Here is a 19,585-nt window from a genome sequence, read left to right as displayed (position 1 = left end):
AGATAGGTAGCTGTGACCGATGCCCAAGTAGATTCAATTCCTAACAGATGAAAAAAATATATAATAGGAGCAAGTTAAAACATGTGCTACAGCTCTCAGTGTACTGTTAGCTGTAATGGAGAATTTAGTGGCAGTTTATAAAACCTCACAAAATTTACAGCATCTTGTAGATCAAAATCCATATTCCCGGGGCTATCAATAAGTAAAAGGTTTGGAAAAGCCTATGCTAGTGGCTAGGAATAATACACAGGACACAGAACATTGCAGAACAGCGGCAGTGACAAACATAACTGTACTGGTCACACCGCACTGAGTGGTCCCAGCTAAACTCATCTTCTCACTCCACATCTGTAAAGGCCCATCAATGCAAATGGAAGTTTTTAAATCTACTCGACCCAAATGGGGAGTTTTATGGGTACCAAACGGGGAGATTTATGAGTACACATATCAGCGCTAATTGTCATTACAATGGTTTAGATAAGGAATAATGAAGTGTCGAAAGGAGAAGTCACTTGGGGTTGGTTTACTAAACTGGAGAGTGCAAAATCTAGTGCAGCTCTGCATAGAAACCAATCAGCGTCCAGGATTTTTTTTTTCTGTCAAAGCTTAACTGAACAAGCTGATTGACTACCAGGCACAGATGAAACAGATTTTGCATTTTCCGGCTTTACGAAATCAACCCCATAACATCATCCATCTGTTGGAGGCGCGCGCGGGGAGAGGGGGGGTGACGTCCCCTCCCACTCCTTCTAATGACAGCTGAGTGGCTTCTCAGCCGCATCGGTTGTCATTACAAGACAGCCGAATATCGGCTGTGGACGCCGGTACTGGGGTGATGCCTCTAGATGCAGGCATCACTCCAGTACAATCACTTTCCTGAAATATCGGCAACCTCAAGGGCCGATTCCGATACATCGTGGAAAGTGCAGATCGGCCCCCGATATACCAGTCGATCCCTAATATGCAGCCCGGTGTGCAGGAGGCATTAAAGCAAGGGGGGGGGGTGACGTCCCCTCCTACTCCTTGTAATGACAGCTGAGTGGCTTCTTAGCCACATCGGTTGTCATTACAAGACAGCCGAATATCGACTATGGACGGCGGTACCGGGGTGATGCCTCTAGCTGCAGGCATCACTCCAGTACAAACATTTTCCCGAAATATCGGCAACCTCAGGGGCCGATTCCGATACATCGTGGAAAGTGCAGATCGGCCCCCGATATATCAGTCGATCCCTAATACGCAGCCCAGTGTGCAGGAGGCATTAAAAGCAAGAGAAATCACCTACAGCTCATCATTTCAGATATACAGGAGAAGATTTTGCCAACTTGTACTAAAAGATGCCGGATTGTCAAACTCATCCTCCATCAACAGTATCCACTAAATCAGTGGTTCTCAACGGCAGTCCTCAAGTACCTCCAACAGCCATGTTTTAGGAGCTTCCCTTAGATAAAATAGCTCTTATCAATACCATGTCATGGATATTGATTTAAAGCAGCTGTGCAAAGTAAAGGAAAACATGGCCTGTTTGGGGAACTTGAGGACTGGAGGTGGAGAACCACTGCACTAAATCACCAGATCAAGTAAGCAGGCTGGAGTTCCGACTTAATTTGCTGCATGCTTGTCTTGGATAAGTGAATTACTAGTAAATTAGAGAAGGAGATCAACTTTTTTAAAACAATTTGGATAATATGGAGAAGAGTTTCCTCCTCTGCCTGGGTTTTTTCTTTTGCCAATTGTGTCCCCACTGCAGATATTTAGCCTCACTTCTTGTCCCAAAGGCACAAGGAGAAATGAGAGTAAACCTCCCCAAAGTGAAAAGAACTTCCATTTTTGGCAGCTGTCAACAGAACATGTGTATGCATAGGGAAGCTTCTCCTCTAGTTCTGTTCTGGTGTCACCATTTAAGACTGGAATTTATTACATTGAAAGATGTGTCTGAAAAGCTGGGATACTCTGCCCCCCCCCCCCCCGCCCACCTATTCCCCCCTCCAGTTATGCCTTCTGCCCCGTCTAGTCTTTGCAAAACTCAGAATATAAGCGCTAGCTTTCCTTTTGCCCCCCAGGCCTCATGGAACAGCCAACCAACTGATTTGCCAGGGTACCGCATGAAGATCAGCCTATGTAGTCTGTGTAGGTGGCAGCTGTGGTTTTCAGTAAAATTTAGCAGCACGTACAACACGTGAAAAGTAAGCTTTATAGTGAATGTGGAAGCCAGCCAGACTGAGCGCATTCACTTTTACATCCAGACTAAAACTCCTTTCAGTAGACAAGTCCAACACAGAGAAGCTGAGAGGACAGACCGGCTTCACAGCCAAAACATTTCAATGCCACATTGAAATTGTTCTTCAAATAGAAGGCAATATCTTACTCAACTGACATTTAGAAATACCAGATGATTAAAAGGAGAACCAAGAGCTGAGATTTACAATGAGCCCACATCAGATTAGGTCATAGATTTGTTACGCATGTATTTAGGTGCTACTGCTCTTGGTTATCATTCACGCCTGGCTCAAACAGATTGTCACCATAGGACAGAACGCTGTTACTGGTAGGATCACCAGGTAACAATAAAATGAATAGGATAGGCAAATATTTAAAACAACCATATTTCAGAACTTCAGTCTTTCATACTAATTGAATATTGGCTTCATATGGACTGGCATGAGCCCTTAACACTTCATGCACAGCTCTAGGCACTCATTTGCTCTTACAGCCACTAAACCAGTACAATCGATTTGCAAAATATGCAAGATAAACACTTCAATCGCTGGGAGAACGACTTTTCAACCATAAGTCATGTATGCAAAGGCTTGTAATCAACATAATTAGCTGACTCTCAATCCTATACACCCATTTACTCTGCTCATTAGAAAGCAACTTTATTAATAAGCCTGAAGGGTTGTAGTCTACTTAATTAAAGAGACTATGTCACGGTGGAAGAAAAAAAAAAATAAAGAGCATTTGCAGAGCAAGAAAGTCTACAGTGTTCATTCCTTTTTCCAGAGGGAAAATAAAATAAATAAAAAAGGGGACCTAAAAAAAAAAAAAAGAAAAAAAAAATACCAATACCGACCAGGAAATCAACAGCACAGATTACTTTACAAGCTGATGGCAAATACAAAACGGTCACTAGCTGTCCAGAATAAACATAAGCACTGCTACACGGTCTACAGTTCTGAGTTCTCAACCATCTCGGACAAGAACAGTGAATGAAGTCCTAAACAGAACGTTTGTTTAAAAAGTTTTGGGACCCCTGCTTTAAGCTAAGGGCCAGTTCACGGTCCTTCAGATTTTAGGGGGGGGGGGTGGCCAGATATGGTTGTCAGTAGGAGGAATAGTGCCCAGACATGGATTGTGGAATGAATAGTGTCCCATCATTGGGGTTACTAGGAAGAATAGTGTCCCATCATTGGAGTCACTAGGAAGAATAGTGTCCCATTATTGGAGTCACTAGGAAGAATAGTGTCCCATCATTGGAGTCACTAAGAATAGTATCCCATCATTGGAGTCACTAAGAAGAATAGTATCCCATCATTGGAGTCACTATGAAGACTAGTGTCCCATCATTGGAGTCACTAGGAAGAATAGTGTCCCATCATTGGAGTCACTAGGAAGAATAGTGCCCCATCATTGGAGTCACTAGGAAGAATAGTGCCCCATCATTGGAGTCACTAAGAAGAATAGTGTCCCATCATTGGAGTCACTAAGAAGAATAGTATCCCATCATTGGAGTCACTAAGAAGAATAGTATCCCATCATTGGAGTCACTAAAAAGAATAGTGTCCCATCATTGGAGTCACTAGGAAGACTAGTGTCCCATCATTGGAGTCACTAGGAAGAATAGTGCCCCATCATTGGAGTCACTAGGAAGAATAGTGCCCCATCATTGGAGTCACTAAGAAGAATAGTGTCCCATCATTGGAATCACTAGGAAGAATAGTGTCCCATCATTGGAGTCACTAGGAAGATTAGTGCCCCATCACTGGAATCACTAAGAAGAATAGTGTCCCATCATTGGTCACTAGGAAGAATAGTGTCCCATCATTGGAGTCACTAGGAAGAATAGTGCACCATCATTGGAGTCACTAGGAAGAATAGTGTCCCATCATTGGAATCGCTAGGAAGAATGGTGCACCATCATTAGTGTCCGTGGGAGGAATACTGCCTTGTATCAGTGAGAGGAACTGAGCAAAAGCAGACAATGGGCCGCAATTTAGAGACCCCCTGGCTTAAAGTATCAGAAAATCCCATTCAGTATGCGCTTTATGTTAAATATCTTTAACTATGATAATCTTATTTTTTTAATAGTTATTGAAGACCAACTCCACACAAAACCTGACTTCCATTGCAGCTTCTTAGACTTCCTGACTTCCATTGCAGCTTCTTAGGTCTGTAAAGACTCCCATAAAGCTACAAAGGCATTTGGGCTTCACAATCTAGAACAAATCTTTCTAGCACCTAATCCCAAATGTCACTGATGGTGATGGTAAGTGCATGGCTACCTGCGATACCGCAAAAGGACTCATAAAATAGAAAAAACACACACAGCTTATCTGGTAATGGTGGGAAACGGAAGCGCAAGGGCAGTTGGACTGTGCAACCCATAAAATAGAAAAAGGCAGTATCCCACAAAGAAAGTCCCACAACCATGTTCCTCCACTGAAAGTCTATGTCCCACCATGAACAAATAATTACAAAGTGCAGCTGAGAACGTGTTTTTTCAACCTCCTACAGAAGTAGTCAGAGAATGCAAATGTCACACAATCCCACCCTAAATAACTAAATGGTTACTCCAGTGGTGAGCTAACCCCATGGAACACACAGTCCCCGCTCCCACTGATGTCACCCCTATTATGATGGTGTCACATTTCTGATATATCTCCACGATGTTGAAAAATAAACTGGGGAGCTCTTCTGTATTAAAATGATGTCATAACCCAACTACAAGCATCCAAACCTGAAATATCAGTGTTTAGTGAAGTTCACATTTATATATGCTTATACGACTACAAAATTTTCTTTTACATTTAATGTAATAAATGCCATGTCCTGGCCAATAAATGTTCTGTGTATTTGCCTTATATCTCTGGACTGACTGGTGTGTCTAGTTATAAACTTCATTCAAGTTCAGCTGTACGCATCATAATAGCTCTGTATGGTGGGAAGAATCTGTTCATAGACATGTTAAGCAAGATAAGCCTGCACTAAAGAAGGTGTGCCACATGCATATAAAGCAAGGCAATTACATCCGCATTCCTTCCTCAAATTGCTTTGAACATGTCAAAGGTGCTGGCACAATTACAGGCATGTGTAGAGGGGGGCAGAGGGTGCCAGAGCACCTGCCCCTTTGCCCCTTGATGCCCAAAGTGCCCTTTTGTCAAGGCAGACATCCCAAGTCTCCCGCATTTGCGCTTCGGCTCCGACACCCGCAAGTGCCGCGTAATGTCCGGCTGTCAGCATATCCCCGAGTCAGAACGGAGCCAATGTTTTCTGTATAGTTCCGGCTCCGCCCTGTCACAGGCGGATTGATATCAAATGCACTCCGCCTGTGAGCAGAGATACAGGAAGCATCGGATCTGCATGCTTCCTCCAGCACCGCTCCTCACACTCCGGCATTGATGTGTCTCAGAGGGGCCAGCAGTACCCACCAGCAGTACCCACTAGCAGGTAAACCGCAGGGCATCTGTGTGAAAGCAGCCTTAGGCACCTTTCACACGCTCGGTCTGTGCATTAGCGTGTGTAAATTGCTGCTATATATGTTTTTTAAAAGCTAGTTGTGTTCTAGCATAATAAAATGTCAATGTCCTTGTTCATACATGTATGAACAAGGACATGACATTTTCACATGTGCCAGGGGTGCAATTAGCCCCCATTATATAACTGGAAATATCCCAGCATGTGCAGTGTTTCTGACGCCTACATTTTTCTGCCCTATCAATACAGAATCATCCGTATTGATACGCGTATCAGGAAGGAATGCGTCATTGCTGTATTGATATTTTGAGCACAGCAAAGCCCTGTTCCATGTGCCCCCTTTATACTTTGAGCACCTGCCCCTCCAAAGGTCTCTTCACAATTTTCAGTATGACCCTTCATGCCCTCTAATTACAAATGAAGCTTCTAATGGACCATGCATAGGCACACAGGTATACTTGTTACAGATCTACAGCACAAGAGGTTCAGCCTTGGGTTTGTTGCCATGCAGCCAAGTGTAGCACCTGTGGCCGCTCAGCGTCATACCTTCCTATACATGTAGTAAATTAAATTGCTGCTTACATTTCTACTTGCCCTTTTCTGAAAACTCCAACTGCTATGTAATGTTAAGGAGGAGCTCCAGTCATTCTGGGTTTAATAAGGGTCAGCGTCTACAAAGAGTGTACCTGCTGACTTAATAGGCACATACCCACCTGTCCCAGGATCCAGTAGTGTGCTTACCCAAGCCGTCCTTTCCCTCAGTCTTCTGTCCTCTGCATTGGCATCTCAACTGTGGGCAACCGGCTGTGATAGCTTGGGGCTTTACAGCTAGGTGCCCACTGCGCATGTTCCCGCGTCCCAGATGACTGCGGGGAGGGAGGGAGGGAGGAAAGGAGAACTTCCGCTTGGATTTTGTCAGGGACACGCCCCCTTCAAAGAAAAAAAAAAAGGGGGGGGTGGAGGAGACCTTAAAGCAGAACTCCCCCTTTTGGGTGGGCTGGAGAATGTTTACTATTAACCCTGTCTGAACTATGCTAGCAAATATCATGGTCCATTGTATACTAGAACATGGTCTATTCTAACATAGGGTTAAAGATCTTAGGGCTTGGGTTCTGCATTGTATGTTAATGAGAGGAAACTCCACTATAGCCAGCAGCTCTGATCATTGTATTCTGATGGCGGGGCAAGCTCCCTGCCATCAGAACAAAAGAGTACAGCAGAAGGATTCCCTTATCCACAATATAATGATTAAAGTATGGTCTGCCTTATTGTCCAGATTAGGCCATGCACATGTGTAGACCACAAGTTTGGCTGTCCATTTGCCTTGCAGATTGGCCAGTATATAGCAGATTCAACTCAGAACAGCCACACAAAGATGAACTCCCATTTGGCAACTCTGCCATGAGTTACAACGCAAAAGGGGACTTATCCACCAAGCCAGTGCTCCAAGCAGTGAAGTCTAGTTAGCCGCAGTAACCAGCAAGAGGTCAACCTTTAAAGCAGAACAATGAAGGATTCATTCTGATTGGCTGTTTAGTTTCTCCACTTTATCCAGTACCTCTTAGACTAAGAAATGAATATGTATCTATGTGTAACTTCCTTAAACAACCCCTGGCTGGTCAACTACAGGGGTCAAGAATCAATTGTCCAATATGGATTTACCTGGGCAATCTCTATAGGGTTTCCACTAGCTAAATCCAAGGAACATGGGCAGATTTAGTGCACAAATCCGCATGCTTGGCTGAACAAATATCTGCGTTTATATTACAGTTGTCCTAATCATTTGTGCAGTGGTGACATCTTCTAACTGTCATCCCATGTCTATGGCCACCCCTAATATATATATATATATGCAAATATTTACAGAAATCCTTTCCCGCAGCTGAAGTATGTTCCTTGACCTACTTTCCTTTTATTTTGGTCACAATACAATGAGGTTCCTGTAATGTCACAAAACCTTACAGTGTGTAGAAAAAATGCGCATGCCTCTATAATGAAAGGCAGGAGCAGTTGAATGGAGCTGATTGATCTCGTTGGCCGTACAGGGTCAGATTACACGCTGAAGCAACGATTGGAAGGTCGAACCTCCTGGCTGAAATCAGGACAGAAATGAGTGTAATACGTGCTTTTCAGCTGCCTTCTACTTGGTTTAAATACAAGTTGCATTCACTGAAAACTAACATTCTTGGCACATATTCAGCGAACAGATTCCTAGTTTGAGTAGGAAAGAGAATCAGCAGACACATCCATATAATACAATAATATCAAAGTACAGATCTATACTTAGCAAACCATAAGTGCAATAAGGAAAGGCTTGTGACGCAAGAACACCGATATGATGTTTGCTCTGTTGAGTGCCGAAGCATTGGCCCAACCCTGTATTATCCTGACAGTCTTCCCCGACTGATGGTGTTAAAACTGAAATACAGCGACATGAATTCCAACGTCTCTTGGAGCCCATTCACACATGTGTGTGCGTTGTAGAGCTTGTTGTAAAATACACGCCTATGTGTGAATGGGTCCTTCTAGTTGGCCTTCAAACACACAATAAACTGCAGCTCATAGACTGAGTCAGCTACATAGAAGAGAATGGAATTTCTACTTAAAGCTGAAGATTAGATATGGAAGGTTTTACATAGCCGAGTATGTAGACCCGTGGGATCCACATGGAAGCTAGAAATCCCTGTAGTAAACACCGCTACTCCGATGATCTCCACTAGCTTCTGTGCAACTCCGTGAACGCAAAGCTTTCTCTGAATGGACAAAGTGGATCTATGCTCTGAATTGCTGCAGCTTCTAAGCATGTTGTGAGAAGCTCACAGTGTTCAGAGAAATCAGAGTCAGCCATACAAGACTGAAGGGAAAGCCTAGAGTTCCGCTTTAAACCAGATGTCCATCCCATTCAACTTATGCCTCGTACACACGCAACGATTATCGGCCGACCGATCGGCCGTCTATTGTCCAGTGTTGTTGTGTTGGTTGAAATGTACTCTAGACTGCACACAAATTTTCTCGGCCAACAAAAACCAACTTCAGAAGTGATGTCATGTGCTGGTTAACTTTCCGTGTGTTTTTTCTTCTCTGAGCATGCCCAGTCTTGCTCATCTGATTTTTGTCTGCCGAAATCTGTACTGACCGACGGAAAATCGGCCGTTGTGTTGACGGCCAACAAAAATTTTATAGCCTGCACACCAGATTTTATTTGGCCGAAAAGTCAGAGTCGGTTGTCGAAAGCATCATACTAACAAGCCGAAAATCGGCCGATCGGACGTTGGCCGAAAATTCACGGCCAACTATCGACGCGTGTGTACGAGGCATTACTTGATCACAAAGCAACCAAATTCCATTAGGTTTGCAGACTAGGTGAACAGTGTTTTTCCAAACATACCAACATTACACGATCTGGCAATCCACAGAAGGAGATTTTCAGGCCTAAGACCCCGTTCACACTGCGGCGACCTGTCAGGCGACCTGGTCGCCTGACAGGTCGCCTGCCATAGAGAAGCTGTGGACCCGTGCTAATAGGAGCGACACAAGTCGCTCCGACTTAGAAAAAGGGTCCGGAGCTTCTTTGGGGCGACCCGTAGCAACCTGCATTGACTTCAATGTTATGAAGTCCGTGCCGGCCGCTCCGAGGTTGCGGTGCGAGCTGCGCTCCGCGACCTGTGAGATCGCCCCGGCAAGTAGCGTCGCCCCAGTGTGAACGGGGTCTAACACTGCGGAAACAGGTTAAAAAACACCACACAAACAACCCTGACTCCCCAAGACAGTGCCCCAGCAGCGTCTGCCTACACCTTTTTTCAGCTTTCCTGTCACTCTCCATTGGTGGGGCCAACATTGTACATTGACGGAACACTCTCTGCTAGGATAAAGATTTGCTGCTCTGCACTTGGCACATATTTGACAAATGCCTTCCCATCCAACTATACTCTCTGATCTAAAGCAGAGACTTCCAACTGTTAAATGGCACTGGGCACTCCTGACCCATCAAAATAATCTCAAACCAAAACTTTGAGCAAAGAATGGATTGATCAGATTGGATGGTTACTGGTTTCTCCCCTGAAATACATTGTGCCAGGGAAGTGTGCTTGCCTTCATCCCTAAAAATAAACGTTTAGTGCCGGTTCACACTAACGCGGCACGACTTCGGGGACGACCTGTGAAGTCGCGTGCACCGCGACTTCGGCGCGACTTGCACGGACTTCATATAATGAATGTCTATGCAAGTGGCTCCAGGTCACCCCGAAGTAATACAGGAACCTTTTTCTAAGTCGGAGCGACTTGTGTCGCTCCTATTAGAACGGTTCCTGTATCTCACAATGGACCGCAACTTGTCAGGCTGATAAGTCGCCTGACAAGTCGGGGTAGTGTGAATGGACACTTAATGTAAGCATGCTTGATAATGGATAAATCTTTCATCAAAACGATCTTTAGGCAGACAGATGTGCCCGGACTCGAGCATCTTCTGATTTCAGGGCACCTTAAAAACTCAGAAGGAAAAAAAAATAAAAAAATAAAAATAAAAAAAATCTTCCCCTGTTGCTTAACATTTTTTAAAGATAGCCACATGCATGACACATTTAGCCCCCATTCACACTGAATGCAACTTTGAAATCGGGCAATGTTAGTGCGACTTCAGGTGAAACTCGGCTGACATCTGTTTGCCTTTATGCACAGATGTTTATGCAAGTCGCACCTAAAATCGCCAAAACAACAAATCGTGCAAAGATTTTTCTTCAAATCGTTGCAGCACCACAAAGTCTGCGTCTCACCGATTTGAACAGTTCCACTGCCAACTATAAGGTATGGCTTGTCGTGCGATTTGGACCTGTCAAATCACATGACAATTCACATCAGTGTGAACTGGAGCCCAAAGTAATTTTTTCAGCCTGATTGAACAACCTAAAATGGGCCTCTAACCAGGATAGGCCTTGGCAGAAAGGAACCACCAACTGGGCAGGTTAGGATCCTGTTCCAAATTGCAATTTTGCCCCTTAGGAGATTGGTAGATGCTTCCAGTATCCACCTAATCCTATCCCCTACAAAATGGCTCTTGATGGCAGTCCAATCATGTACACTTTTCAGACCAGGGCTCGGCAAATCCCAGGCACCAAGTCACCATGGGGACTAGAAATTGAGCCTTGGCTCCTAGTTTCACACCTATGTGTACTGAAATTGCAATGTCATTCCGGTTTCTATGCGATTACAGTACAGGTGTGAATCTGGCTTGCTCTCTTCACAACTGTGTCCCAGTGACTTCAATGCAAAAACTCCTATCAATAGCAATCCTGTATCTGCATGCCACTCAACTCTATCACTGACAAGTGTCTGCGCGGCTACAAACTCACACTGGACCTTCTTTGTATATGTATTGGCACTTAAAAGCACAATGCATGTGGATCATATTTGCGTGAACCACTTCAATCGGAACACATATCTAGCCTGTCCTGCGAATCTGTGAGTTTGCAACTGCATCCAGAATCACATTTGTGTGAACCAGTGTGACTCCATTCACACCTGGCATTTTGGGATCGTGGGCAGAATCGTGCAAAACGCAGGTCCAGTTGCCATTTTTTTTTAAATGGTAACTAAAACATAGTGCGGTTTTAGCTGTGATTGTCATGCGGCAAATTGCATCTCGGGAAGCTTATAGCCCAAAAGCAGGTCCTGCTCCTTTTTGGGCTACAAGTTTCATGCCATTCAAATTGCTGCGCAGTAAAAAGCATGACAATCGCAGCAAATCAAATCACGTGAAGCTTGATGCCCAAAAGAAGCTCCTGCTCCTTTTTGGGTGACAAGTTTCACGCAATGAGATTTGCCACATGACGTTCGCAGCAAAACCACACAAAAAATGGGTGCCATTGAAAATAATGAACCTGTGTTTTGCGATTGTAGGGCGCTTTCAGATGGTGGGCAGAATCGCAGCAATTCTGCCCACAATCCCAAAACGCCCAGGTGTGACCAGGGTCTAACGGAGCGGATTTCCCCCTAAAACCGGTTTTTATCATTTTTTCTGGCCAACCTATAACCCTGATGTTACGGCTGTAACCAAGTTAGGGTGGTTAGGAGGCGCAAAATACTTCACATGCCCTGAGCGCTGACGCCAAATTAATACCCGACTCCTAACTTTTTTAGCTGGCTTTTAGATTCAAAGCAAATTTGTCAACCCTTCAGTCTACAGCAGCCTCTCTCAACTAGGGTCCATCCAGCCATCCAGGTTGCTTGATCAACTTCTGCCTTTTAGATAAACAAATTATCTTTTTCGCTATCTGTAAGGGATGGCTGGGGGGGGGGGGGGGGGGAAACTAATGTACTGTGAACTTAGGATATAGTAATTATTAGCAGGAGTTCCCCGATCCTGGAAACTTATTTCAAGGGTTCCTCTCTGGTAAAAAGAATGAGAAATGCTGGTCTGGAGAGACTCTCAGATTAGATGACAGCCTCGCAATCTAACAATTTCAGCAAAGATCTTCTGGATATGAGTCTACAGACACCACAATCGGCGGCTCATTGGGGGGGGGGGGGGGGGGAGTATAATGTACAAACACATGAAAATATCTCATCCGATTGCTTCCCCCCCCATGAGCCAGCTCTGGAGTTTCCAAAGCCCACCCTCAAGTCAAAACCTAATTAAGTAGAATACAAAACTATATTATAATTACTCAAAGGAATCCACAATGACAAAACAAAGGAATCCACAATGACAAAACAAAGGAATCCACAATGACAACACAAAGCTAATTCATTTCGGAGACAAACATTTGAAAATCTGCTAGCCAGGACTGAATAATATATTCACACATTCGGATAAAATCACAGACTACATTTCAAACATCTCTCCTATGCATAAAGTAAATAGCCATTTGTATACTTGTGTTTCCCTTGACCAGTGCCAGACAATACAAGTAACCAATAAAGCATCAGTGTAAATACAATATAACCAGATTAATGAGAGTCTACAAAGACCCCCTGCAAAGCCATGGCACCAGGAGATGAGCAGGGTCAAGAACAAGACACTCATCTCCATGTGGAATCCATTTATCTTACATATGGATAACAAAAGCCAATTAGTGATGGGGAGTCATTAAAAGACCTGAGGGCCAACAACAAACACTAGACCAATTACTGTCCCAGATGTCTAGGAGAGTGTTTCCTAAAGTCTCGTACACACTGAACGAAAATCAGACGAAATATCGTCCAAATTTCCGCGCTCTTGCTCAGCGGTCATAACCATTTTTATTTGAAGTTGCATAATGTTGCACAAAATTTTTCGTCTGATCTCTTTTTTTTTTTTCTTGGAACATTTGATCACAGATTGTGATGCAAGTATGTGTGACCCCATGGCCACGCCTTTGACCTCTATCTTGTTGATGTATCGGGACTTCTGTCCTCGGATCTTTCGATTATTCGTCCATTTATCATGACAAAACCTTTGAAAATGTGTGTGTATGAGATTATATATATATATATTATATATATATATATATATATATATATATACATATACACACACATACACACACATACATACATATCGCACAGAACAGTGTATACTAATTAATTGATACACACACAAATACGGTGGATATGAAAAGTCAACAGGGAAGAGATAGATAGATAAGTTCATATTAGTAGATACGAATTATCCATTTGTTTTTTTTATTGATAAACTTCCGGGTCGTCAGCAACTTCCGATCATGCGCGGTCTTTCGTATCCGAAAATTGGTAGTGCTGAGGACGGCGGAGGAAAATTTTGGAGTTTGTCCCTCCGTTTTATTTAATTAAGAATGTCGGAATCGGCTGCTGAAAGTGGTGTACACACTAGCCGAAAATTGTACGGTTGTTCCTCGAAGATTTTTGCCCGATTTTCTTATAGTGTGTACCCCACTTAACCTGCTCAAGTTCAACCAAATTAGTTATATTAACAAAAGCTGGTCATAAACAGCTAAAGCCTAGTACACATTATAAGGCCCCTTTCACACATACCGTCAGTTTGTCATCCATCTGTTGACGGATGAAAAAAACGGACATCAATGCATCTCTATGTAAAAATGGAGGACAACGGATGATCATCCGTTTACATCCGCTTCCGTCAATGTCCGTTTTTTGGATCGGATGAATGTCCTATTTTTCATCCGTCAAAAAAACGGATCGGACGAAAAACAGATGTAAAAACGGACAAACTTCTCATCAGTACATTCAATGACATGGCGAATGTCATTCAAAAGTTTATCAAAAAACATTTGCTTTGAACATTTGATTTCAGAGTGAATGGACTTTTCCAAATGAAAACCACATTCACGGTTAAAAAGGAGTCTGTTCATGAAAAATTCTCTTTTGCTCCTACTAAGATTCTAATCTTCTCTTTACTGTGGTCGAAAATGAACATCGATTTGACCCCACTAATATCAGAAAGACAAAATGGACGTACCTAAAATACAACATTTTGAAAATAAAATTCTACTAGTGTAATGGGTCATACACACTAAGATTTTCTGAAGACTTTTTCCTTTAGACTTACCAAAACCATATAATATGAGGTCAAACCTAAACACTTTCAATTTGTATGCAATCTGGCAGGCCCTTGCACTACATAGAAAAGGTAAATCTGAAGGAAATCTAACCACAAAAGTTGGATAGTGTGTATCCAGCTTAAGAAACGTTAACTCCAAACTTTCTGAAGGTATACAGAAACGCCTTTATTTCAGATAAGAATCTCGAGCGGTGTACGTGGGACTTTGTTAGGACGGCAATGACGGATGAACAGAGAGGTGTTTGTGTCCAGAAAGCACACATCCTGAATAACAGGATCTGGACAGGAACCAATCTCACCTTTCTCTGCCTTCGCCTACTGAATCACTCATCTAGATATATGAAGACATCCCAAGAGATGCATAATCCACATACAACTTCACTCTTACATGGGACCAGTAAAAGGACATGGTTGACATTAGAATTTGTTTTTATCCATGAGATCACCAAGTATGCCTACATAACGGGAACCTAAAAGTCAACCTGATTGCTAGCATGTTTATTAAATTAGATTCTCATATATAGGGATAAAATAATCATGGGGCTTATTCAAGAATGGAAAAAAAAAAAATGTGCTAATCATTAGTAACCAAACAATAGGGAGGAAAAAAATCGATGATTATTTTCAACTGTATAGGTGAGAAAATTTGAAGGCTCAGGATGGAAAACCTAAAGTGGTTGTAAATCTCAGACATGAAATATGAATAAATCATATCTCACTGTAGGTTGTACTTATCTCAATTAGGAGCACTAAGTGTAGTTTCTGTCTGCTGCTTTGTTCCCCCACTTTCAGCATGAATCCATGTTTTCCTGATACCAAGAGAAAAATGACAGGGGAGGGATTTACAGCTGATTGGCAGCCTTAGTTCTGTTCCTATGTGAAGGTGGGTGTGTCCCTTCCCTCCAATCATCTCTCAGAGCTCAGAAAAATGTGGTGACAGGGGAGGGATTTCCAGCTTATTGGCATCCTTAGCTCTGTTCCTGTGTGAAGGTGGGTGTGTCCCTTCCCTCCAATCGTCTCTCAGAGCTCAACTCACTGAGATCTGCAAATTGTAATTTCAGCTCAGACAAGCCCAATGCCTCGTACACACGTTCATATAATCGTATGACTTATCTTTCGCATTTTGTTGCACGATTCTAATATCGAATTCAACAACGCGTACTAAGCGTATGATTTTTTTCGTACAATTCTGGAAAAGCTTCCTGGTTGCGTAGTTACGTATCAGATAGTGCAAAACAAAAACAATGGCAGCCAGGCTTTTTCCGGGTTATTTTTGGGTTTCTGATCATGCGTGGTCTTTGTCTATCAATTTTTAGCGGACGCACAGTGTACTGATTAAATGATTGTCATTCGCTAGGGTATCGTACGACGAAAGTTTTCGTGTTTGTCCCTTCGGATTTTGTTGGACGAACTGCCGTGATCAGCTGTCAAAAGCTGTGTAACAACGATCAGATTATCATGCGATCAAGTCGAAAGCAATTTTTATTTTTCATACGAAAACGTGTGTATGAGGCATTAGGCTGGATACACACTGTACAACTTTTGTTGTTAGATTTCCTTTAGATTTACCTTCAACTATGTAGTGCAAGGGCCTGACTGATTGCATACAAATTGAAAGGGTTTAGGTCTGACCTCATATTATATGGTTCTGGTAAATCTAAAGACAATTGTATAGTGTGTATCCAGCTTTAGACTGGGTTCACATATGCTGCGGGCGATGCTCACAGCAGGGGGTCCGATGCATTCCTGTTAACTTATTTAGGTGTGAATCAGGTCTGAATTTCTGCCTGAATCGGAAACCAAAGACGCACAGGAAACTTTCCAAATGCGGACCATGGCCACCCCAGAGCTGTGAAACAACTCCATTGAGAGCCGGGCACACTCTTCTGTTATGCAAATTGGATGTGGGGGAAAGCCGCATCCAATTTGCATAAGTGTGAACCCAGCCTTATAATTAATTCAGTACTTTGAACAGATGTAGAGAAGAGAGGGCTCCAGACAAACAGGTACAACTTCTGTAGATTAATTTGTTTCATCACTGGGTATATCTGAGGGTTTATATTTTTAACTGTTAACGTGGTCATCAGTTGGGAAAAATATTTTGTATTCTATTGGTGGCACAGTGGTTTAGTGGTTAGCACTTCTGTCTTCTGTCAAGGGCAATTGGTTCAAATCCCAACAGGGCACTACCAGCATGAAGTTGCCATATTCTCCCTGTGCTTGCATGGGTTTACCCCCCAAACTCCAAAGCCGCAGCAAGATCTGTCTGTAATCAATCTTTCTCTGCTCAATCAAGCCTTTTGGTGAAGAATGAAGAGGATGGCAATAATCAGACTGCCATTGGTTCCTGAACTTTGCCCCTGCCTAATGCTCTGCACACATATTTATGACTTGATTAGTCAGACTTTCAAAATAAAAAAAATAAAAAAACATGATTTATTACTAAACAAAACAAAATCATGATCGATTACTAATGTTACTTGGTATAAAAACAAGAAGGTCTCTGCTGCGTGTATCCACATACATAGCAATGTATCCACATTCAGAGATGAAATGTTACAATGTCATGTAAAGTCATGTGAAGAAGTCATTTTCCCTCCGGAGGCTTCACTGCTGAACATGGATCGCAGAACCAAGGAACCCAGAACAAATCCTTCCCATGGTGTGTGTACATCTCTGAATGGGTCATCCACGCCTTAACAATTAACACAATGGTGTCTTAATGTAGACATGAATATCACATGATAGGGGACCTATAAATACCATCACTTGTGTCAAAATTACTGAAGTCAAAAGAAGGCACAGATATAGATCACAGCGTTCAACACATTGTCACCGGAGAGCTGTCATCAGAAGACAGACCAATACACACTATCCAAAGTATCCAAATCCTGGACCTCAGGTAGAGGAGGAGGCGATACACAAAACTACAGAGAGTTCACCCAATATCATACATACAGCCAATTAAAAGACACAACTGTGATCTGGTAAAGAATTGCAAAGACGTTAAAACCAACAAGACAATGCTACCAGCTACAAGACAGTGTGCCTTAAATGGCAACAGTTATGGGAATCAGAACCAAAATTTGCCAACAGATATGTAAATGTGTCCCAGGAAATGCCAACAGTAATATGACAGAGTCTCAGAGCCACAAAATGGTGCCCAAGAGGTGCCAACTACATGATGATGATGCAAAAATGCCTACACTACAAAAAAAAAAGTAACCGCAGAGGTGTCTACCACACAACGATCCCCAAAAACTACACAAAAGTAAGCTCAGAGGGGTCTACAACTACACAAAGGTAAGCTCAGGAGTGTTAATAACTATACAACGATGCCTACAACAACACAGGGACAAACTCAGAGGTGTCTAAAACTACACAATGATGCCTACAATTACACAAAGGTAACCTCAGAAATGTTTACAACTACATAATGGTAACCTCAGAAGTGTCTACAACCACACATCCATTCCTACAACTACACAAAGGTAAGCTCCAAAGTGTTGACAACTATACAACAATGCCTACAACAACACAGGGACAACTTCAGAGGTGTCTACAACTACACAATGAAGCCTACAATTACACAAAGGTAGCCTCAGGGATGTCTACAACTACACAACTGTTGCCCTAGAGATGCCTATAACTACATGATGGCGCCTTAGAGTGTACCTACAAACCCAATTTGTATCTCAAACGTGCCTACAACTACACAACGGTGCCTTAGAGTATACCTACAAACCCAATGGTGCCCCTTATGTGCCTACAACTAACAGAAATGCCACCAACTACACAATGGTGCCCCAGAGGTGTCTACAAATACACACCGGTGCCCTGGTGATGCCATCTACAAGATGGTGGTCCAGCAGTGTCTACAACTACATGGCAGTGCCCCAGAGATGCCTACCACTACACAATGGTGCCCTAGAAATGCCAATAGCACGCTGGTGTCTTAAGGCATGCCTACAAACATAATGGTGCCCCAGAGGTGATTACAACTACACAATGGATTGCCAGCAATGCCTACAACCACATCATGGTGCCCCTGGGATGCCTACAACCACATCATGGTGCCCCTGGGATGCCTACAACCACACCATGGTGCCCCTGGGATGCCTACGACCACATCATGGTGCCCCTGGGATGCCTACGACCACACCATGGTGCCCCTGGGATGCCTACGACCACACCATGGTGCCCCTGGGATGCCTACGACCACATCATGGTGCCCCTGGGATGCCTACGACCACATCATGGTGCTTTAGAGGTATCTATAACTACACAATTGTTCCCAAATTCTGCCAACGATGACATAACTGTACATCAGAGATCCATGAGCCAAGAGCCACCATCCTATGTGATCAGCACACCAGAGAGGCTCCATGAAGTAGCTCCTGGGCAGCCAGTCATAGAAGGTAGAGATACAGGAGGTCCTGAGAGCTGTGTGTCCCCAGAGCCATTGTCTCCAGGCTGTATGGGTAATGTGACCATTGTGTTGGGTCCCCAGGGAGATGGGTGCTGAGTGTGAGGCTCCCCCCTCTCGGGGTCCCTATAGAAGGAGGTATTCTCATGCACAGCCCTATACTCACCACACATGCTGTCTCTGCTCTCGGTTCCGGGGCTCAGGAATATGTCACTGTGTGTCTCTGACTCAGTCTGCGGCTAGTACAGTCTCAGCCACTCTACATAAGGAGCACAGACCTACACCTGACGTCACCAGGACTATGCTCATTCTGTCTATTGGACAGCCCCGCGCCCGTCATTCCCGTCCATCGCACTCATTGGGCACTCCCCTCTGATAATTCCCACCCCCCAGCCCCGTCTATCCGGTGATTGGTGGAAGGCGAACAGGGCACGCCTGCCCCTAGCAGCAGTGACGTGGCCGGATCCAACTCTTACAGAGCCACCGAACAGACGGTGACAGCACAGGGTGGGCGGGACCGTACCGACATGATGGGAGGGGCGAGTAAACGTCATTGGGGCCCCGCCTTGTTCTCTACATCATTCACAATTCACGTCTGCGGACAGGGAGCTCGGCTAATGGGGTGTGATGGAGTCAGTCGGCTGTGTGCAGGGAGTGCGGGAGATCACCGCATTGACGGGGGGGATACAGAATACTGTACATGTGCTATAGTGATACATCACCCGCATATACATCACCTGACCCACCCTGTGCTGGCATATACATCACCTGACCCACCCTGTGCCTGCATATACATCACCTGTCCCACCCTGTGCCTGCATATACATCACCTGACCCACCCTGTGCCTGCATATACATCACCTGACCCACCCTGTGCCAGCATATACATCACCTGACCCACCCTGTACAGTGTAAGCTCCAAGAACACAGCC

General features: G+C 43.8%; 1 protein-coding gene across 2 annotated transcripts in view; it reads right to left on the bottom strand.

Annotated features, from left to right (window-relative positions):
- LOC309553549 (glutamine--fructose-6-phosphate aminotransferase [isomerizing] 1) overlaps positions 1-18,962 on the bottom strand; it is a 55,934-nt gene extending 36,972 nt beyond the window's left edge. For both annotated transcript variants that reach the window (XM_082254808.1, XM_082254809.1), the window contains exon 1: positions 18,820-18,962. In XM_082254808.1, the coding sequence (XP_082110934.1) occupies positions 18,820-18,826 (7 nt within the window). In that variant the 5' untranslated portion in view covers positions 18,827-18,962. The remainder of the gene's footprint in view (positions 1-18,819) is intronic.
- Between the last annotated feature and the right edge of the window lie 623 nt (positions 18,963-19,585).

This window comes from Pelophylax lessonae (genome assembly GCF_965119305.1).
Source record: "Pelophylax lessonae genome assembly, chromosome: 4".
Taxonomy (NCBI): domain Eukaryota; kingdom Metazoa; phylum Chordata; class Amphibia; order Anura; family Ranidae; genus Pelophylax; species Pelophylax lessonae.
Note: the sequence above shows the minus strand (reverse complement) of the source record. Positions and strands in the feature narration are given on the sequence as shown.